Source organism: Coloeus monedula, assembly GCF_965178545.1.
Source record: "Coloeus monedula genome assembly, chromosome: 14".
Classification (NCBI taxonomy): Eukaryota; Metazoa; Chordata; class Aves; order Passeriformes; family Corvidae; genus Coloeus; species Coloeus monedula.
In genome coordinates this window covers 14,931,368-14,954,567 of record NC_138794.1, presented here as the reverse complement: position 1 = coordinate 14,954,567, position 23,200 = coordinate 14,931,368, and the positions used below count along the sequence as shown (strand labels likewise).

Genomic DNA, 23,200 nt, shown 5'->3' with positions numbered 1-23,200 from the left:
TTCTTTTTGCCAAAATAAAGCAGTTTGCTGACTGCAGAAAATGACTGAAGGGAAGAGGACTTTCCTAATGTTTAGAGTCTGTTACTAGAGGCTTGGTCACTTTTTCTTGGACATTTGTTAGTACAAAATGTGCGTCAGTGGGTACCTGTGGTGTTTTTCCTTCCAGTTTTGGCAGTATTGAAATGTATGTTAAAACACTTGTCCTTGAAAACTTGTGTAGAAAAGGATTTGATGAGTTATTTTGGGATGTGTGCCCACCTTAATCTCCATTCGAGAAACTACAGGAGCCAGTGGTTTGCAGTGCAGCCCTGCACTGAAACACGGGATAGTCCTTGGACTACCAAGATATTGTTCTTCTGCCGCCAGACTGCAGGGGAGAGAGACTTGTTGGGTTGTGGCCTGGCATATCCATTTATAAATGTATTTTATTTCTAAGTATATGGACTAATAAACCGACACCGAATTGCCTTGCTTTTACCTGTACTAACAAATAGGTTTGGGTTGGGATTGTTTGGGTTTTCTTCCCCCTAATTGCTCTTCTGTGTCAAAGACCCATTCAGTCTTGAGGGAATGCCAGCCTTTCTTTACAATGCCTAACCCTAAGCAGAGAGATATATAATAGGCAGAGAAATCTCTGAAGTTCTCCAGAAATTGTTTTTATCCCATGTGTAGTTTAGTACACCAAGAATAATGCTACAGAAGCCCTTGGAGTCACTGTAGCTGAAGTTGAAAATTGAATCACAAGGATATTAATGCTAATTTCGGTAGATGCCTGTGTTGTATTTATAGATACATGTTCCAGTTAGTAACTGTTCCTCTGCACAGAGTTTAACTTTAGAAAATTTAACATCTCTGATGATAGTGGATATGAATAGCTACCCAGAAGAGAAATACCTAGTCAATCTTGATTAAGTCTATGTTTTCTCTGGTAACTGGAAGATGCAAAGTGATCTCTTTCAAGGACTAAGAAGGCTTAGCTTAGCCATTAGAGGTTGGCTAACAGGTTTAAAAGTGGTTTGGTTTGACTTTTGCAGCATCCCGTACTGAAACAATTTTATCACTTGTCTGCTCTGGATAATGTGGGAATATTCCCAAAAAGCATTGTTATTTGGAGGTATTACTTATGCAGAGAGATGGTTCCCACTGATACCCAAAGAAAATATTTTATTTCTGAATAAGCAAGAGAAGATTTCAAATCCACATCACATACTGTCCTCCATGTTGTGTTCTGACACTGGTACCCCAACACCTCAGAAATCATGTCAATAGAACAGAAGGAACTTTGTAAAAGTTAATATTTTGAGATTGTATGTGTTCAGGTAATAGCTTGATGGGGACAATTTTTTTTTAAATTTTAAAGAATTTTTTATGAGTACTGTGATATATTTAAGCTTTCCTCTACTGTTTAATTTCTTCCTTAGGAAATGACAGTTATGAAGTTCAGGATTTTTATATTGTTAGAGATGTTTCTGTGAGTTCACAGAGCAATTGCTGACTCCTTTTACTATGCTGTTACTGTGAATCAGCTCTAATTTTTGGAAAGGGAAGTTTACATCAGTTTTTCTATTTGTGTTGGAGCCATGCAGAGAGTTAGCTGTGGTAGGCTAATGACACACACATCTATTTACCAGTAAATGAAATAATTCTTTCAGAGGATACATTAGCAACAGGAATGCTTGTTCTTCACCTATATATGATGTTGATTGTTGCCTAATACTATAAAAAATATTCTCTGGGGCAGAGCTTCCTATATTTTTTCCTTTCTTTTACTATGTGGAAGATATTGATGCTTAGGCATGTATTTACAATGTTTATTGAACACCATTCTCATGGAAAGCAGTTTAAAAAAATGAAAAAAAGAAGACTTCTGTCTGCCAGACTGACATTCTTATTAAACAAATGGCTGAAAAATCATATTTCGTCTTTGCAAAAGGAAGGTATCTTCTAACTTCACAATAATTATGTAATATACATGATTTTTACATAATGAGAGGGGTGTCTCCCAGCTGTATTACTAAGAAACAGCTGATTATATTCCTGAAATATGTTGTGTTTTACTTTCCTTGTACATGTGCCTTCAATTAGTTTTGTTGTAATATTTGTCTTCTATGACCTTTTCAAACAGGGTGTGTTATAATTCTCTGAGTGAGGCTGGTGGGTTCTTGGTTTTCATGCAAAAGACAGTAGGTCCTCAGAACCACTAGTTAAATGCTGTTGGGAGCCTGTGTTTTGAAGACACAGACTAAGAAGGGTAGAAAGAAGCTTTTCTTTGATTCTGAAAATGGCCTTCATTAGCCAAGTCCTGAAAAGAGCATAAGAAAAGTTAATTTTCTTTGACATATTTACAGGTAGAGAAGTCAGTATGGCTAACAGAGGCTCTAAGAAATTTCCCTTATTCCTAGTTGTTCCAAAATGCAATTATATGCCTTGCAATATCAGTATAATTAAGACTTCTACTAAATAATTAGACTTGCAGACTGACATTTCATATATGATCCTTCTCTCAGTTATTTCCATCCAGGGCATTCTAACTCCCAGTCACAGCAACAAGTTCTACCTGAGTTTCCACAAAATGGAGTGGGTCTCAAAACAGTACATGAACCAAATCTAAAACACCACTCTACCTACTTACACTTGGTAGAAAAATATTTAGAACAGGAACTTGTTGAAAACAAATTTGTGCTGTTACTGCTCATTTTGTAGGCAAGACAGATGATGTTGAATCCTAGCAGTATTCACACAGATGTTACTCTTGCTTGTCATAGCAATGAGGGCTTCACCTATTTTGTATCAATGCTTATAGAGATTTCAGGTATTTCTACCTGACTTTTTAGGCTATTAAATGTTTGAGGGTTTTTTCGTATCTTTCTATATCAGTAATCAGATAAATGTTGATCAGGATTATGGAATGGTTGCTTAAGAAACATTGTTTCATGAAAAGGATCTTTAACATGTAATCTCCCCCTTCCTCTTACATGTTCAGTCCCTTCTTGGTTTAGAAGACTCAGATTGTAGCAAAAAAGTTCTTTACAAGAAAAAGAAAATTTACGAAAATATACTGAGTGTGTCTTGTTAGAAGAGGTGATGGTTTCTAATATGTAGAGCTGTGATAAGCACCTTTCATGAGGTTTTCAAATGCTGAAACTGCTAGAATCTTTAAATTCTCTGGGGTGGTTTAGTGTGGAACAGGGAGCTCTTAATGGTTGTGTGTATGCAATGCCTGTCAGTGGATCTGTGGGCAAAGGGAATATTCAGCCACATTTACACAACACAAGTAGAATATACCAGTTGAACATTGAGTAAGGTCTTTTATATGGGAACAGAACTGCTCAGTCTCTGCACACTTGTCCTGTATAAGGTCTTTCCAGTTTGTTCTGCACTAGTTATACAGAACAGCTATGACAACAGTTGGAATTCCTTAAATCAGTGAATGGTGAGAAGCTGGTATCAAGATTCCTACAGTATCTCTTCAGACAGAGAAGGAAAGGTAAAAAAACCAACCACCGTGTGGTTGGTAAGCACAGTTTTAAAACTCATACCAGGGATTTGGCCAAAATTGCACAGCCTATCACTCTGAAATCTTGAAATGAACTTAAGATAGGTTTGGAATTGTTTCCACACAGTTACATCCCAAAAATCTCTGTCAATTTGGAGAGTGATATGATCTCATTTTTGTGATTCATTTAATGTTTTACATAATTGTCTTCTGCCTGGAAACTGCACATGAGAACTTTAAATGCAGTAAGCTTTTGTGAGAATTATCTAATACTTTCCAAAGGTAAAAAAGGGGATAAAATCAGACTAACAATGGCAATTTTGGTGCAGCCTGAATCTTGAGAAAGTATCATTCTTTTGGGTTATTATTTCAAAGACCTAAAAAAGAACAATTAATTCAGTTGTTCTGACGCTCAATTTTGTGTTTTCTGGACTCTTAAAGTTTGGTAAATCTGAACTCCACATAAACTACCTTTTCAGAATTTGGTGATTGTAAATAATGTCAGAATCAGTAATCAGTTAAACACTGCTATTCCAGCGTGTTTTCTTTGCAATTGAACTGGGGTGTCAATCAGCTAACTATAGGTCATATTTCATACTACAACAATATACTTTAAGTGGTTATCAGACCTATGGTCTTAAATCCATATTTAAGCCAATTATTGAGTTTAGTAAATTTTAGACCAGGCTCATTATTGCAATCCTTTCACTTTTAAGATATTTTTATTATTAGTGCACATTTAGTGAATATATAATTAGTGTTGTGAACAAGATTAAGAAAAATTAAAAGAAACAAGTTCTACTACTCAAATATGACTGCAGCTCATGATCTATAAGCAAGCACTTTCATGCTTCTCCCCTTTACTTGCAAGATTAATGTCACAACCCTTGTTTGATCTTAAATTATATATTCTTCAACAAAGATGGAAGCAAATTGTTTGAATTGTGGCACCCTCCAGCATAACAATATATTTTAAAGCTAAAATTTGCATTTTGTGAATGGATATTTTGAGAAATCTTGTGTATGGTCACTGTTGGAGTCCACCACCTTTGCCTCCTAGATTTTCAGAGAACAATTAAATGTTATAGGAGTGGATGCCAAATAACCAGGTTACACAGTTCTTCCACTGAAATCCAGACAAATGAGCTGAAATTGTTTGCTGGGAAGTGAAACATTTTCTGAATAAACGCTCTAGAAACGGGACCGAGATTCCTGAGTACTCCCGGCTGGCTCTCAGCCTCACCATGATTTCTTCCGGGCGTTGGGTGCCCCTGTGTAGGAGCCCAGGATCCCGAGCGGCGGCTCCGCTCCGCGGCGCGGGCGCTGCTGGGGCGAGGCGCGGCCCGAGGCTCCGGAGTGCCGCTCTCCCCTCCCTCCCGGCCCGCCCGGCCTTGGGGTGACTCACCGAGCCCCGAGCCAAAGCCGCGGCTCCGGAGGCTGCGCCTAAAACACGATTGGTTACGTTTGTGAATGAGAGGCTTGGGCATGGCTCGAGGTATGTTGTTGTTTGTGGAGCACGCTTACTGGACTCTCTGCGTGTGAGATTTCAGGCAAAGAAATTAAAACTGGTTCCTTGGACTGGAGTAGTGCTGGGCACACCCAGAAGGAGAACCTGAAAGTTCTCAAAGCATTTAAAATAAAAAAGAAAGGTACCTGCAGGGTTAGGTGGAGTAACTTGCCATTTTTGTTTTAATAAAATGTTTGCTCCATGTAAGTATCAGAACTTTTCATCAGATCTAATGCTAGATTTCTCTGTTATGCAGCTTTCAGAGACAAGTGTATGTTTTAATGTAGTTAATGAATATTTGAAGAGATTAAAACTCTGGTGGTAGGTGTCAACAGCTGCAGTTCAAGCTGTTGGATGTATGCACAAATTATGTAGCTAGATAAACCTGGCACACTGTGAGTGCTTTATCAAAGTCTTGTGAATGTAGTGAATTTTGGATGCAATCCAAAGGACTTGCACTGAACATGATTTAATAGATTTGAACAACTAAACTAACAGATACACTGTACTTTACCAATGTGCAAGGCAACAGATTCAAAGGCAGTCTTAAAGGGTGTAATATTTTATTTAAAGTATTTCTAGATATTCTTTATTTATGATTTCCAGCCCCTTCTCTCCCCCCCCCCCCAATATTACAAAACGAGAACTTTTCATATCAGTGGAAACATGACTTTGGAACAATGCTCAACTTTCATACCTACTTCAAGTTGCCCTTGTCAGTAGCTGGCAAGATACATAATCTGACCAAAAAGATAAATACTGAAGGAAATTGAAGTTGGCTCCATATATATGTAAGTCACCAAGGTAAAAGAGGCTAAAAGCTCAGAGGACTTCAGAACTTGGTTGAGTTAGCATATGTTTCTATATGATAAATCTCACATTCCTATTGAGAGTTAAAATAGAGGGTCTTGGATTATTGAAGTAGGTACTGTACACACACACACACAATCAGGAATTTCTGTTACCGTTAATGCATAGATGCAGGTGGAGATGTGTGCATTGACAGGACTTACAAGAAGTACAGATTGATGCTAAAATGACATTGGAATTTATGGACGTGAAATACCCTCCACTCACAATACACAAAGGGTACAGTCACATGAAAAACCACATGTGAGTGGTCCCATGATAATTAAGAGGTTAGGATAACATTGGCCTTCTGCAGAATTTCAAACCTCTTAGTAGGAAGAGGTTTCTTGAAGTTAATTAGCCAAAGGGTAAATCTCACCTTTGACTTCCCAGAGGGACTTTCTTCCTCTTTTCTTAACTTTCTGTACAGTGTCTGTGGTGTCTGTCCAGATAATTCTGTGTATTGTGTCATTTAACTCTTTGAGAAATCTTTTTTTGTCCTTATCAGCAAATTTCTGTGATTGCCTATGAGCCTATTAGATTATTTTTTTTACTGCCATTATCCATCTCCACCCCTTTTTGAAATCTCCATTACAGATTAGTATTTTTATTTTCTAATGTTGGGAGAAAGAGTCTGGGTAAATGTCAGTAAATACCAAATTAAGGGATGGTTATGATTGGCTCATTGCTTGGTAGGGTAACTGCTGAGACTGGCAGCAGCAGTTGGAAGGTGTTAAAACCACTCACCTGCAGTATGAAAGGGGCGGAGACTAAAGCAGGGTTCTTTAATCATTTTCTGTGACTCAATGCACATTTTATTAAATGCAATGAAACACCTCTCCCTTTGATTGTCATCCTGTGGTTCTGGAGAGGTTTGTATTCTATTCCGTCCCGTCAGGTGGGTCGGTTTGTTTGATTGATTGGTTTTCTGGGAGGGGTGTGTTTGTGTTGGTTTTTTTTCCCTCCACCCAGTTTCACAGATCTTGTTTTCATCCAGCTTGGAAGTGAAATAGGGAAGACTGCTGAAATGTCAAATATTTTAATGCAGTGGAGTCTTGCTGACTCTGTGAAGTAGAGGAGTGTGGGTTGCTCCAGTTGAGAAATTGATATCTGTTCTGCTGTATGCAGGGTTACTAGGGAGTCTTTTGCTAGATAGGCCTACAGCGCTTTTCAGCCCCTTCTGGGAAGGCAGTTTGACTTTTACAATGGAAGACTTATCGAGCACATGTACACCTCATTCAGGCTTTTGAAAGTTTCCCTGCCAAATTCATGTTACTCAATCCCAGTGTTAACTGTGTAGCCATTTCAGGTATTCATTTTGCCCTGGATCTTCTGGAGGGAAAACGATTGTCACGTTTGTACATTTTCATATCAAAGACACCACTGCCAAAATGACATGCCTTTCAGTAGGCTGTAAGCACCTAAGGTCTTAAATAATTTGGAAAATAAGCTCTTAAGTCAGTTCAATATTTAGCAGTTTTTACACTATGTGCTACAAATGGTACTTCAAAAGAAATGCATCTGTGAATTGTGTAAGAGGTGTTTTGAAAAAGGCATTGAAATACAGTTGAAAGTCGAGTTAGTAATGCAGCCTGCCATTGACAATGAAGATACAAATGAACTGAAAAAAATTGAAAACATATGCATGGACTTTAAGCATTCTTTTTAAGAACAGTCTCCAGAAACACTCAGGGTCCTTCTCTTGTTTCTTTGCAAAACTAGATCTACCATATTATCATTTCTGTTTTTCAAATGAGGTGCAGTTTATAGAAGGGATTAGTGGGGTGCATATTGCTTTTTCGGTGTTTTTGTATCCTGTAGCAGTGTTCTTTTGAGACTGTGTCGCTCCATACAAGGTTGTTGGATGAAAAGATTATTGTGGGGTGAAAAATCTGAGAGAGAGTACCTCTGCAAAAAAACCCAAGATGATAAGAACTTGCAACTAAGTTGGTTACAATCCATGTTACAGGCAGATTCTCCATCTTCAATAAGCGTTATGAACGACTATTGCCTCAGTATGCCTGGTAATTAAGAGTCAGATTGTAGGCAGTGAGGTATTTGTTTCCTCCTCAATTCAGGGTTAGTCCTGTGTTAGGGATCTGTCTAAATGCCTGGTAGTGGTGCTGGATGTGTGGACTTGCTTAACGTTTAAAGGAATGTAGCTTTTACTGAACGTGCTAAAATCTCAAACGGTGTGAAGTGTTGCAGGAGAGCTAGACTAAAAATTTGTTTTCAGAAGTGCTTCCCATCTTAAAAAAAGCCAATTTTACAATGTTAAGTAGTGAAAACGGTGAATAAGTTTGAGAAAACCTCTTAGATCTACTGACAACTGTGAAACTGCAGGAGAGAATGAAGTTTAGCTCAGCCTTAGTGCTTTCTTCCTCAGGACTAACTCAAACCTGTTACATACAGAACTTTTGTTGTGATACTTTCCCAAGTACTCAACTTTTCATGCCTTCCATTTAAAAAACTAAAGAATCAAATCATTAGTCAATTCTCTTTTGAAGATATTACAAGTATTTTGTGATTTCCTAAACCAAATTTATTGTTCTTTGATTTTTAGGAGTGGGTGGGGAATATCTAATCCGTCCAGTTACATGCAAACAATCTGCATTTTCCTAGGAGCAGATCTGTACCGTATCTAACTGCACATTTCTTATGTTCTTGTCAGTTCTGTCCCGTTCTAGGCAGTTTTCAATTATCTGGCTGTCTGACAGAAATTGAGAGCTCTTTATCTGTGAACAGCAATGTTCTCTTGTTTCTCTTCACTCCACTGCATTTCAACACGTAACCACTTGTAAATGGAAAGATACAGACAGCGGTTGACCAAGTTTTGAAATGTACGAATTTAGGTTCAGTTTTAATAGTGTTTTATTTCCTCTTTTCCTCCTTCCTTGCCAATATCCCCCAGCCCTCCTGATTTATACTGTATGTCCTTACTGCAAGGATCTACTTCCTGCCTGAAAATTCTGGTGCGTTTTAGGTGCCCAATATATGATTACAAATTTACTAAAATAAGAACTTCCCAGATGTCTGAACATTTGACATCATTTACAAACAAATGAAAATGTACTTGGGTAATCCTCCCAAGGGCTGGTAGGTTTTCTGTGTGTTCACAGTAGTCATGATGCAATGATAGTACTTAGAAATAAGGATCAGTTAAATTTATATTCAGAATGCTGTTTAACCCCAGATTTCCTCCTTGACTGTGGGCAAGGCATTTAACTTCATTGTGGATAGGTTTTCCATCTGTAGTAGAGGAAACAACGCTGCTCTTCAGGTTGTTTTTACTGCAAACTGTATGAGCACTCACAGCAGCATCATCCCTGCATTGCTCACAAAATGCAGAGTGTATTAATAATATTACTGTACATTAGAAATTGGTAATCCAGTTTCAGTTCTATGCATTTTATTAACACAAGATTTTAAATAAGGTTGTTTGCTTTATTGTTATACAAGTGACATACCAGGAATGTGAATTAAAAAGGCAAGTAAGTTTAACATCAGATTTGCCTCGTTGGGAATCAAACCAAGATTTTGCATCCTGCAGTCTTTCTGCAGAGCACTTTGGTAATGTTGAAAACCTGTTGCAAAAAATGGTGTGCATACAGTTTATTCCTGTAACACATACTGGATATTCTGTTTGAAATGCTGTAAAGTCCCAAAAATTGAAGTAGAGATGATTAAAGTAGCCTGTATGCAGTTTTATATGGAAAATACTAAATAAGCAGTGTTAATTTTTCTGCTTTCTTTCTGTAGGATTTGTGTGTGATCGGCATTGTGCTGTACCACAGTGAAGAGGTATTTTTCACTTCAAGATACCTTGCATTAAAAGATCATGGTAGACAGTTTAATAGTTTCTTTAAGGTAAGTGGTGCAATAAAATATTTAAAATCTTATTTAATATGCTCTTAACACACTGCAGTAAATTTCAATTTGGTGGTCTCTTACTCTGCTGTTAAAAGTGTCTGTATTGTAGGAGGGTAAACAGAAATCTTGTCTCAAGACTAAATACTCAAGTATATGCATACCAGACATAGCATTCCTGGGTGATAGTGAAAAAAGAAAGTTCTCAGTGTTTGTTCATGCTTAGAGCATCTGTTAGTGTGTGCCAATGTGATGGTCTATATTACTGGAAAGTTCCTGTGTTTTGATGAGGCTGCACAATTACAGTCACTGGGCTTAAATTACTGATTTACATGTTTTAGTACCTGTGCTGCAATTCATTCAGGGATTTGTCTTATGCATTCCTGAAACAGTTTGCCAGTGGGCAAATATAGGAAAGACCTTTCAAACAGCTTTCCTAACAAAGGAAACATTCAGCTGTTTCTAAGCTGGTCTGTCCGGTTCTGTCCTGTCCTTGGGCGAGCAGATTCAGAGCAGACAGGCAGCCCTGATGCCACACAAACACAGGCTGACCTCCTCCAAGGAATGGCAGCTGAGTGCTCTGTCTTTTGGATGGAGTTACTGTAACACCTCTGCTCCAACCTTGCTTCTCCTGAGTTTTGAGGCATCAATCTTTGAATTGCAATTTTGGCACCCTCCTAATATGCCAGGGCAGATTTCCCATAAAATGGATCTGTCACACTTTACTGACACTACCAGTGTTATTTTTCCTGTTGAAAGATGACCTGCAGAGCTCCTCCCAAGCTGTCCCAGACTTGGGCTGGTCAGCAGATTTGGGAGGAAGTTGGGAATTTGAGACAAGAGCCATACTGCTCTAGTCAGTACTGATCACTTGCCTAAAATGCTTTGTTCTATATCTGGACAATCCACATTTGGCCATAATATTCCTCCATAAAATGCAGCTACTAAGGGACAGCAACCATGTGAGAGATCTGCTTGGGTACCCTCTAGCTTCATTCATGCAGAGCTAATACTCACTGCACTGACTAGGAAGAACTCTGAGAGTTGTTCCTAAATGAGGTGTTAAACTGCAAAATTGTTCATGCTACTCCTACAATAGACCTAATATTGCTTTGCTTTGTGCTTATGCCTTCCCCTCTTCCCCAGTTGTTTATATTTATGCTTATATTTATGTTTATATGTTTTTATATTACTGGCAATTGGTGTTGCAAGTAAAAGAAAGTGAGACAGTTTAAGGTCTGACTTGGCTTCAAAGTAGGTGCTTAGCTCCAAATAGTGCCTTAAATGTGAGAGCAGGGGCTGTACCAGCAAGGTTCTTAGAGGCCCGAGTTATACAGCCATCAATCAGCTGCAATTGGTACCTCACCTGTTCAGGTATACTAGAAGGGTTTTGCCTTATTTTGAGGAGCACTTGTTCTTTTTGGTTTTTCTGCACTGTGCAAATACCTGAACCAAACCCACTGAAACTGGAGAAGCCTATTTTTGTAGCTTGGGAGGCCTAAAGTTAGTCACGCATGACAAATAAAAAAGCCCGGTCCAGAGGAGTTAGCCAAAGCAAGCTGCTGAGGGAAATAACATTAAAAAAATTAAATTGCCACACATTGATTTGAAGCTAGGGACTTACCTCAGGATATCTTAAGTATTCCTGGCAAATTTCCTGTGTGTTTGAAATAGTGGCTTGATACTGTTGTTTCTGACAGATCCAATTGCAGATACAGAAGCAAATTTAAAACCTATCTTTATTGTCCTTGAGCCACGTACATAGAGATGGCGATTGCAGTGCAACCTCCTTAAAGAATGGTCAGGAAAAGCCTGGCACAGTGTAATCACACATATAGTAAAAGTTTGCATTTTAGAACTGAAAACTTTAATCTGGTAAGTAATTTGCTTTGAAGATTACAGTTATCATTCAGCTCAGAACTCACAATGCTGTGCATGATTTCAGAAGAATTTACACATGGAAATCAGACTGTCAGACTGATCAGAAAAATCCTGCTCTGTTGAGGACAAAAGCATTCATTTCCTTACGGAAAGCCTGAACTTTCTTTCACATGCTCTGAGGGATTATATGGAGCAGAAGCCTTAAGGGAGCAGGGGTGGGTAGGAAGGTTCTGAGAAAGAAGTTAAATATAATTTGCAGAGGATGTTGGCTGGGCCTGTCAGACACTGCACTGCACCTCCTTAGATGCTTGTCGTTTTTCATTGAGAAAAGTTGGGAGATCACTTAAGCACTTGGAAAAGAGATGGGGAGGTGAGCTGCAGACAGACCTGATGTTGTAATTTTGCAGTTTGGAGGTCTGAGTTGTATTTCTGCCTTTGATTTCAGGTGTATTTTGCAAATCAGTTTATTCATTTGTGCCTTTGGCTTCTATCTATCACTGTGTGATTGGGCCCTGCTCTGAACTGCATGTTTTGACTCGTACTGTGATTTCTTTATAGTGTCTTACACTGGCTCTGATTTCAGCCACCTCCACTGTACCTTTTTTAATCACAAATGATAGCTTTGTGAAATGCAATACTTCCTTCTAACAAACTTTTTAAGGGGCTTTTTTTTTTTTTTTCTAAATTGATGTGGCAGTAAAGAAGTAATGACTTTTTCTAGCCTTTAACTGGTTTATTGCTTTGATAGAGAGGGGCATAAATGATGAGGTGATGATAGGCCATGTATGCCATGTGCAAACAGTACTTACCTAATGGTTCCTTTTGCAGTATGTTAGCAAGAACAAACACAGAAAACACAAGATAAACATTCTCCCTAGCAGAAGAATATTTGTATGGGTGGTAATGAAATGCTTAGTATTAAAAACAACCCTTTCTCTTTTGGACGTATGTCTCAGAAATACCTGAAACAGTAAGAAATATTTAAAGGGTTACTGGGTAGGTAGCAAGGGAAGGAGCTGTGACTAGGAAATGCAGCTGGATTTTGCCTTGTCCATTAGTTTGCAGATGTGTATTTTTTATTCAAATCCTTCAGTTTTACTTCTGCATTGAAATTCAGCAAATCATTAGCAGCTTTTCCCCTTATAACGGGTCCGAAACATACTCTTTGCAGACTGAAAAGTCAAACTACTGGTACACATAAAGATACCTTGATCCTGGTACAGATAAAGATACCTAAAGATTTGTCATACCTGTCCATGTTTTCTGGTGAAGGGGCCTGTTAGAAGGAGACAAACCAGTCCCTGTTGCAAATTATAGCAAACAAAAGACTGAGCTAACTGTGCCTAAGTTGTAACAGGCTCCTAGGAGTCACTACAGTGGTGAGGCTTGACAGAACAGTTTGTTTGGGCTTGGTTCCCAGTATGACTCCTTTCAGATTGAAGATGTGGGGACTGGGATGATGCCTGTCTGCTTATCCTGAGTCTCTGGTGGGCTGTGTCCGCTACTTTCCATCTTCTGTGCCCAGGTTAGGTTATTCAATTTTCACAAGTGTTAGGCAATTTTCTGTTTCCTGTGTGCTGGAGGTGGAGTGTTCATCTGTAAACTGAGGAGCCAGAGCTAGAAGCAGATGTGGTCCACAGATGGGTGAATTCTTACTTAGCACTTTAGAAAACTTGCAAAGCGTATGTCAGTTTGACACCAAATGCTGATGTGTTAAAATATGCACTGCCAGGAATTTTTTAATTTGAACACGAAGTTATGTGAACTACTATCAATGGATTCTATTTGGTTCACTTTTGCTTTATAGCTGGACAAATCTATGTATGAACCTGGTTCATACATTCAGGTATGAGCCTGCTGTGAACGGAATCTTATAAGACCATTTCTTTCATACGGTTTAGTGAGTCTCTTTTGGTTAGCAATGGTATTCAAGTGTCTAAATATTTTCTTGCAGTGTGAAGCCTTGTAATAGGTTGTAGATGTGTTGTTTGTATTAGTAGTAATTATCTGTTCTGTTTCACTGTTTGCCTTTTCAGACTTCTCAGTTCCCTAGCGGTGCTGGGGTTTCAGTTTGTCATCCCACAGCCTTCAATTGAACACAGAAAGGTAAGCATTAGAAACATTCAGACTTTGTGTACTGAAAGGTAAATGTGAAAATATTTAAGTAAGATATGTAAAGCAATGCAATCTGAATAAAGTTCTGGGAATAAATGACTTCTGGTTTGTGCAAGTGGGATTTCTTTGGTTTCTTCTTTTTCTTTCTTTTTTTTTTTTTTGTAAATATATACTTGGTTGAAAGACGCTTATCATGGTTAATTAGCTGAGTAACTGTATGGAGTGTTGTTGGTCACAAATAGTTACTAAAGCTTTGGAGCATTTTCATTATGTAAGACATGGAAAAAAGAATTCCTGTGAGTAAGAGCAGACATGGAGTGAGTAGAGAACTATCCAGTTGCTCATAGGCAGCTCTTTCTCTTGCAGAGATAGAAATGTCTGAAACAGAAGCTGGACCCAAACCACTCTGTTGCTATTCAGGTTGCTAGAGATTGGAGTTGGAAACTTGCTGGAATTTCCTGTTGTGCTCTTGTGGATGGCTCACTCACTCTAGATGTTGGCATCTCTAAGAAGGCTTGCAGCCTGCACACTTTCCATCCTGCTCAGTGTTAGTGAGGTCTTGGCTGGAATCCTTAGGTTTTTGCACTGCTTTTCAGGAAAGTAGAGGGCAATTTGGAGAGAAACAGAGAGCAGCATGGATTACCCTTAAGAGATTTTAAAATCTTACCTCTGAGGGAAGTTTGAATGAATTCATATTGTTTATTCTAAAGATTGGAAGACTGGTGCTAGAGGCAGATATAATCTTCAAATACTTCTGAGTACTAATGGGAAGGCTGTTCTTTTCTGTTTGGTGGAGGAGATGAGAAGAAATAGATTTAAACTGAGGCAAAGGAAGCTTAAGTTTTATGTTAGAAAAAACTTGTCATGGTAAGGATATAAAGAAGATTATATTGACCAGATAATATTTAGAATTTCCATGATGTAGGTCTCTGTGAGTGTGTTGGACAAATGTTTGTCAGGAACAACGTGCAGGTGTTGCTGATTCTGCCACAGACCTGAGGCAAGACCCCTTGAATGCCATTCTGTCTCTTTATGGACTGTCACTTCATAGCAATGTTGTTCACATCTTAATTGCTATTCAAACACAACCAATTAATTATTGAAGGTATCAACCATTTAAAAACAAGTTTGCTTTTTACTATAGATTTTAAAATAATAATAATGCAAGATATATATTTTAAAAAAACCCTATACTGTTAAAAGGAGATAAAAGGCAAGTTTGCTGGGTTTCCTTTTTTTTGTGCATGTACAACTGTCTTAAGGGTAAAAAGTTATTTGGACAATAGCCTCATAGGTGGACTAGAAACCTGAAGCTGTCTGATTGTCAGAGTTCCAGAAGAGCACAGAAGTCCTGTTAACTCCTTGTGCAGCCTATTTGTAAGACAAGTTAAATGAGTTCAGAAATAGAAATAATGCAGTCTGAAACTGGCACAGTCCAGTCTGCAGCAAGCTGCCCAAGGGCTCTATTCTAAACTGCAGGACAATTTAGTATTTTTGCCTATCTTACATCTCTTCTCTTTTGTTGTGCAGTTGAGATGGTCATGCTGCTGCTCTGGTTTCAGTACTCTGTCTGATTAGACATTCTTTTGTAACACTGACAGTGGAGAGATGCTTCAGTCCAGCTTCCAAATGGCCTTAGGGGGAATAAATCTACTAAATAAAATAGAGTAACTCAGAGAAACAATTGCTTCATTCTGAGAAGCCCCGGAATTAATTTAGATAAAATCAGATTCTTTGTTTTCAATTCAATGAGAAATGCCACGGGTCTGGAGTGTGTTCTGTACTAGTTAAAGGGACTTAAGGGCATGGTAACCACCTTAGAGATGTCCTTTTTACTGAGAACAAGCAAGGCACAAGTTTCCTAGTGAGGATCCCACAGAGGCTCCAAGGCTGGCTGTCATTCTCAGCTCTTACCCTACGGGAGAGGATTCTATTCATGCCAAACTGTGTTTAGACTGGAAGTCTGTACTTAATTACACTTTTCACAAACCTTCTGCCCCATCTATAAGTTCCAGACAAAAGGGGCTGTTAGTAACTCTGAAGGCCAAGTCAGACGTTTCTGAGTGTGAGTTCTCAGCTTTGTAGCTCTTGGAAGTTCTTTCCATTCTTTTCCTGCAGTAACCCCAACATGTATTTGCTGGCGTCTCCTGTGTATTTCTGGATGGAAGTCTCTGCTGTTTGGTGAGGTTCTTTCTATGTGAGAGCTGTGCAGGAAGAAAGAAAGGGAGAGGAGGAGGACAACGAGGGAAGGATTTAAAGAACAATTTTAACAAAAGAGTGAATAATGAAAGTGGTGTTTGCTAACTTTCATATGCACACTCAGAGGGTAGAGTATGGGGAGTCAAATAACTAGAGCTGAAGTCTAATGAAACATTAGACCATACCCCAGTTCTTACTGTGAGTTTGTTTTGCATCAAGCTAAGCATGACTGATGCTTGAACCTGCAGTATTGGAGGGTGTATGGATTCTGTCTTGTGCACCCTGCACAGGGTTATTTTTCCTCTGAAGGCTATGGACAGGGACAAAAAAAATGGAGAACTAGATTTAGATATTTGGCTGAGTACTTCATTAAAATATTTCCAAATAGGCTAGACTTTTTTCCTACACTAAAAATTTTGGTAAAATCAGGTAAAACCCAGGACAGTCCCCAGAGCAGTTGATGGAAATCCAGTTGATGGAAATCCAGTTTTAAGTGCCTGTAGACACCTACAGTTCAGGTGAGATGTTGTTCTTTTAGGATTTGAGTACACTTAAAAACATCATGAGATACTATTTTGTTTAGTTTTTTTTTTTTTTTTAATCTTGGTAGTTTTAATCTTTTATTCTATTTTTTTTAATCCATTTTTAAGGTCACCCTACTAGTACTAGTGTACTAGTTTCACAGGCTCATATAATGTAGATTTTTCAACAATAATCTATAGTTTGCTCTTATTTGTAGGAGTTTTTTTCCTTAGCTTAAATGTATTAGAACTGTTTAAATCACCATTTGGTTACTCTTGACTAAGTGACATGTTTAGGAGCTTAACATGAGATAAGAAGTTGACCTTATCAACCAGCATTTTATTTGTTTGGTTTTTTAGTTTTAAGACAAATTTCATCAACAAAATCTGGAAGAGCAGAACTCAGCAGGTTGCTTCCTCAGATGCACACACAAAAATCTGTTTCTGGCATAACAGCATGGGACTGATAGCTAGAAGAATGAGCCAAATTACTTCCGTAGCACGGAAGTGCACATATTGGAATTAAGACATGGGGAAATGACAAAACCAAATGGGAAAGTTGTGGGAAAAGGTTTGATTGGACAATGTTTTTCTGCTTTTAGACTTCATTATTTTTGAGTGAAAGTCTTAGAAGCTTGTCAGACGTACAAAGTCAGAATTGACCAATACAGAATTTCAGAAATACATGGCTACCTGAGTTTTATATAGAAGTAGCTTTTGTGCTTCTTTACTTTAATCAATGCTGTCTCTGCTGTCAGAAGTACACAAAAACTGAAAACAAAACCCATCTTTATATGTTCCTACATCTGAGCTTAGGGCAGTACTCTGTTAATCCTATCTCTGTAAATGGCATGGGTTTGTACAGCAATGTAAATACATTAAATATGGGATGTTCATCAGATAGAAATAAAAATTCTTATGCAAAAGACTTTTATGGTTTTTTGCTAAAGACGAGTTGTAGCATTGGCTGGAAGTCTCTTGGAGCTTTTTTTAATGATCAAACTTATTTATTCCTCATGTATAGTATATAATTTCTAATATCAAGCATACTCCTCTGTAAGGCCAAAATACTCATCAATAATAGGATAAAAGTGGAAATTTGTTATGTGAAACAAAATAATTGCCAGTTGCCTTTTAAAATCAGCCAAGGCCTCTGCAGCTGGATAAACTGAAATCTTTCTTACTATTTGAACAATTAACTTGCCTTGTCCTCACTACTGGACATATGAACAGCCCTGCTGCTGCTCATCATGCAGTCAAGCTCTCTGTTCTCTCTCCCTGTGCTTATTTTACTGACATTTAACCTTATCTGATGAGTGTCATACTGTGGTGAACTGAAGGTTAAACTATAAACAGTCCTTCTCCTAGACAACCATTAAAGTCTGTATTCCTGATTTTCCAGAAGTCACTTCTGGGTGGATTTGTGACTACTCATATGTTTCTGTGTTAAGAAAGTAAGCTGTAGTTATATTTATGCCTTATTCATTTTAGCAAAACTGGTAATGTAAATGGTAGTAAAGCCTGTCCAAATAAAATTTCTGACATAAATATTGCTTTGTTTAAACATCTTACTTCTGCTATGGCACTAAATAGGAGTGTTGAAGCAGAATTGCTTTGAATTTATGCTTGTCTTTTTGTCACTCAGTTGTAGATGAGTATTGAGTTCAATGGAGGTACAGTGTCTTAACAAACTGATTTTTATTGTATGGAAGCAGTGGCAGGATTTATTTTTACAAGCTTTTCATTGGGGCAGTACAATACTGTTAAAGAATTTTGAGCTTGTTTGGGCTCAGTGTAATTTCTTTCTGCTGGCTCAAAATTAAAGCAGAAATAAGCTTGATGTTATCTCTATCACACACACACAATGTTTCTATGAAAAGCAACTATTTATCAAGTGAATGTGACTATACTCCCTATAGAATTTTGAGACTCATGTGCTTTGGGATGTGTGTTGGGGTTTGTTGGTTTGGGGGTTTTTTTGGCTATTTTTCCCCCTCTCTCTTGTGCTGGATTCAAATACACTTGTGGAGGGGTCATCACTACTAAGTCAAGAGAAATAAGGAACAGGATCAGGAGCAAGACGTGAGGGAAAAGAGTGGAACAGGGGGAAGGAAAAGATGGCCAAGATCTCTCATTTGGTCATGGTGAGCAGTTTGAGGAGTTTGGCTACTTGAACACACTCTAAGAGAGTACAGTGTGAAGCATGAAGCAAGTCTGCTATATCCTTGAAACACTGGAGAAAATGGAAATAAGACAAAGTAGTTAATATCTAAGCTTGGCTTTTTGCCAGGCACCAGGACTAAAGCCTAACAGTTGTAAGGAGCACCCTGGGACCTCCACCACAGCTGGTCACCACCTTGCTTTTACATATGCTCCAAAGCCAGAGGCTTGGAAGAGAAGGCTGTGTTCTTCCTTGCAGTCCAGGCAGGGTGAAGCTGTGCCCTGTGGTCAGCAGTGACTCAAGTGTGTAACTTGTCAGGATTTGCTGAGCTGGAACTGATCTCTTGCTAACAGAGCCACTGCAAAGTCACTGGGGTCTGTCTGTCTGGGCTGTGTAACTAAACTGGATTGTACTGGAGAGGCTTAGTCACTGCCGATTTGCACACAGCTGCTGTTCCTTTGCAACCAGTGGTTACAGGTGTCACCCTTTCTTTTCTGGTAATGTTTTTGTTTATAGGATAACTGCTGTCCATTATGATTGTATTTTCATACACATCACTTCTATAAAACACTTCCAACTGCAAGGGAGTCCATATTGCTCTTGCAGTTTTTTACTGGTCAGTATATCTGCTTGCCTTCAACACAGATATTTGACTTTACAGATAGACATCTGTTCCATTCATAACCTTTGGTAAAATAGAGTCTTTCTAGCTAATGATGTTGCTATTCTAATTGCAGTAATCCTTAGGAAACAGGAGAGGTGATTTAGTCCATGACAAGACTTTTCCTTTAAAATGAGCCTTTTAGTGCAACAGACTATTTAGAACAACAGCTGAAAGAATTTTCTTGCTATCTCTGTGTTGTTACTAATTCCCTGTCCTTGATGTTGTGGATTGAAGTGGTTAGGAAATAAAATTCACCTTTGTTTGGGGAAGGATAAGGATACATTATTTTATGTGAATATGCTCTTTGAAAAATCAAGGTCAATGTTTTTGTTGTTTTTAATCTGCTTTATCATGGACCTCTGAACTTTTATTTTTATCTTTAAATTTAAAAATACTGACTTCTTTAAGCTCAGAGCAGGAGTTCTGTGTTTCTCTGAAAGAAAAGATGAAAATATGACAGTTCCAGTTGGATTCCAGTGCAGGTGAGCTTACAGGGTCATAGATAAGTTTCTCATCTTCCTTCAGAGTAGTTCTGCATGCTAGTTCTGCCAAACTTTGGATGAGAGGGATAATAAAGATGAGAAGCTTTTTGGATTCACAGATGAGTTCTTCTGTTAGGGAATGTTGCTTTCTACTTTATGTCAACTTGTCCTGTCTGGTTCTGGAGTGATGGGTGGATGACTCACTGAGAGATCTGGAGAGGTGTTACAGCAACTACAGAATAAATAAAATGTGTTTTTCTACCACATGTGGATCCCAAAGAATTTTTCTAAATGTAGAAATAAATAGAATGGCATCAACTTTGTCACATCTGTAGATGGCTGACCTGGAGAAGGCCAAGGGTAGTATAAGGTTAGTGACTTAGGCCACAAATGATAGTGAATGGTGAGGGAATAGTTTTAAAAAGAAAGAAGCCTAATTTGTGATATAGTGAGGGCCTGATGCTTATCATCTTTACCTTACTGTAAATGAGAAGCAGTCCTACCATGGACAAGGAATGGTTGTATAGAAGTGGTAGAAGTGAGGTCAGGAGTGAGCTGTCTGTTACTTAAGAGCACTTAATGGTCCCACAGAAGAGTGGAAAGAAACATCTTCCTTAAAACACTAATCTCCTAGAGTGCAACGGAGGTGGTCTTGGTGTGAAAAAATTAGCCAGACTTGGGGGAAACATCATTTTGGCACAAAAACTGTTCTGAACCTTTTTCAGAGCTGTTTACTTTCTAGACTATTCAAATAATGTTAAGGTTTCTTCAGATGTGGTCAAAGTTGGTTGAAGGGGCAGTGAAGCTGTCCAGGCATTTTAACTCCCTTCAGTGATTTGTGAATACAAAGGTCTCCTATTTCCAGGCTTTTTAGTCCTTTAATCTTCACAGGCACAGATGTTCAGAAAGAGATTTGATACAAAGAACGGAAACCCAAATCGTTTAAGCTGGTAATATTTACACTTACCACGTACTGTAGAATTCAAATGGTTTACTATTTCTGTGATTAAAGGCGTCCAAAATGCACTGAAGGATTAAAATAGCTGAGCACACGAACCAGGCAGACATGTACACATTGTGTCATGATGTTTTGTTTGGCCTCTGCTCCCTTTTTCTCCTAGCCTTGAGAGATCCAAGAAATTATCTGCAAGTTTGGAGCAGGGGGAGGGGCTTGGTAGATTGTTTTTTATCAAACCATCAATGTTCCACGTGTTTCTTATAAGAGGCATAAAAAATACGGTTGTTTCAAATGAACATATATAAAATGGACTGCAAAGCCTTGCTGCTGGGAAATTGTCATGGCTATATATGTATGGACTTTATTGGAAATCAGCTAAGCTAGTACTGGAAAAAAATTCCTTTAAGATGCATAGATTAGTGAAAGAATTAAAAGAGTTCCATAGATGTATTTACAACACTGGCAGAGAAATACAATAATGTTACACTTGAACAGGTTCTAAAATGAAACTATCATTTCCTCAGCCCATTCAAAATTTGGCATGCTCTGCCCTGAGCAGCAGTTCAGGTCTCATTTCTAGGAGTCTGACTGGTTTTGTTTTTACACTCTTGAAATTTTAAGAAGGTGAAGTCCCGCTTTTACTTTGTGGCTTGATCATTGATCAAATATATTCACAAAAGGTGAATGTTCATGAAGAATGCTGTGTTCCTCTCACCCCAATTATGACATATGCATTTTACATAGTATCAATATACTATTTTACTGGTGTTTTGAATCCTCAGTCAGTCTGAGCCTGGCTGTGGTAAAAGCTGCATGCATATCCTTTGTGACAGGCTGTGCCCTAGTGAAATCTTTAATTAGTGAGAACTGTAAAATAAAGAAAGTGCAACCCTGGAGTAATAGGAAAAATAAGGAGTCTTTTTCCAAGTGCCTGGATAGTCCTTTAATAATGATGGGGACAGTGTGGTGTCATAGCTGGGTTATCATGTGTGGAGTAATGAGAAGAAGGACCATGGAAAAGACAAATGAACAAACACCTAAAGCCGGGGAATATGAACAGAATTTACAGGGGATTTTGCTCTTGGAAGCATAGGACAAAGAGGGTAATAGCAGCTGAAAGTAAGACATACTGGTTCCTGTTAATTCCACTTTGCATCCAGTATATGAATGTGAGTTAACTCAGTGAATACCACTGGTAGCATTTTTCTGAGCAGGTGATAAAGTGTTTTTCTGGATACGATTTCTTTGCCTTTGGGGGAAAGTAATACCATACAGCTTTGAGAAACATACATTTATGCCTGTTATATCCCTTTCAGATATATATTTAGGAATATAATGTAGTAAATTTGTTCATGAGTTCATTTCCATTCTGGGCATTTACCCAGAAAAAAGAATTACTGGACAATATGTTAAAAATTAAATCTATGATATCTAATAACATTATTGTATCTAAACTGAAATGGTAAAAAATAGTGGAAATGTCTGACTTGGTTTAGATATGTCCAGGTTTAAAGCTTGCCATTATCTTGTATCCCTTTTCAGTTTTGAGTTTGGATTGCTATAGCATGCTTAATATCTACAGAATACCTAGTAACATTGGCTGTGGCTATAACAGCTTAACTATGTAGCTGGCTAAAAGGTATATACTGTCACCAAGCATTATAATCATTATTACTGTGAAATTCCATCATTAATTCACATTTGGAGTACTGTGTGCAGCACTGCACACCTCTGTAAGAATGTAGGATTGAAAAAGGTGCTGAGAATGAGGAATTCCTTACAAAAAGAAACTGAACAGATCACGACTGCTGAATTTCAGAAAGAGATCCTGGGACTGGATTGTGTTAGCAATTGCAAATCAGACATAGTATGGTGAAGGAGAACACAAAATGATCATTCTTCATTATCACAAAGAAAAATTTGGGACACATAGTGAAATTGTCAGACCAGAGCAAGGAGAAGCACTTTTTCAATGTAAAATGTACAGTCTTTTGGAAGCCAAGATTAAAAATATGCTAAAGAAGGTATTAATTGTATTCATGGATAGTAAATCCAGTAGCAGGTATGAAAAGCAATTGGAACATGGCGTTTAGCTGAAGGAGGCCCTTGAATTCCTGACCAGCACAGGGTCCCTGGATGTCTCTGAATATGTCCTGGTTCTTACACTGTTTCCTAAAGTTTTGCTTCTCCCCTCAGTCAGAAACACAGTACTGAGTTAAATGGGCCTCTGATCTAACCATTTGCCCCCCCTACTTTTCTGAACAGTTAATTTGTATTTAAGCTATAGTTTAATAGGATGAAGTGTCTTACAGTATTTAAAATTAGTGGTTGTCAGATCAGTACTGCATTGTCTGCCATTGTCTTCGGCACAAGTTACATTTTAAATAGTTGTGGCTTTCAGTTCATGTGATGTTTCCTCTTCAGGGACATTCTTGCATAGTATAGTTTCAACAACTGCTGCTGAAATCCTGAGATGTGGATCTTATTTCTAAATTCTGAC

The 23,200-nt window shown here is 38.2% G+C and overlaps 1 protein-coding gene across 2 annotated transcripts in view; it reads left to right on the top strand.

Moving 5' to 3' along the window:
• The window catches only part of THSD4 (thrombospondin type 1 domain containing 4), a 244,065-nt gene that overhangs the window by 10,458 nt on the left and 210,407 nt on the right, over positions 1–23,200 (top strand). For both annotated transcript variants that reach the window (XM_082290825.1, XM_082290827.1), the window contains exons 2-3: positions 9,612–9,719; positions 13,637–13,706. In XM_082290825.1, the coding sequence (XP_082146951.1) occupies positions 9,691–9,719; positions 13,637–13,706 (99 nt within the window). In that variant the 5' untranslated portion in view covers positions 9,612–9,690. The remainder of the gene's footprint in view (positions 1–9,611; positions 9,720–13,636; positions 13,707–23,200) is intronic.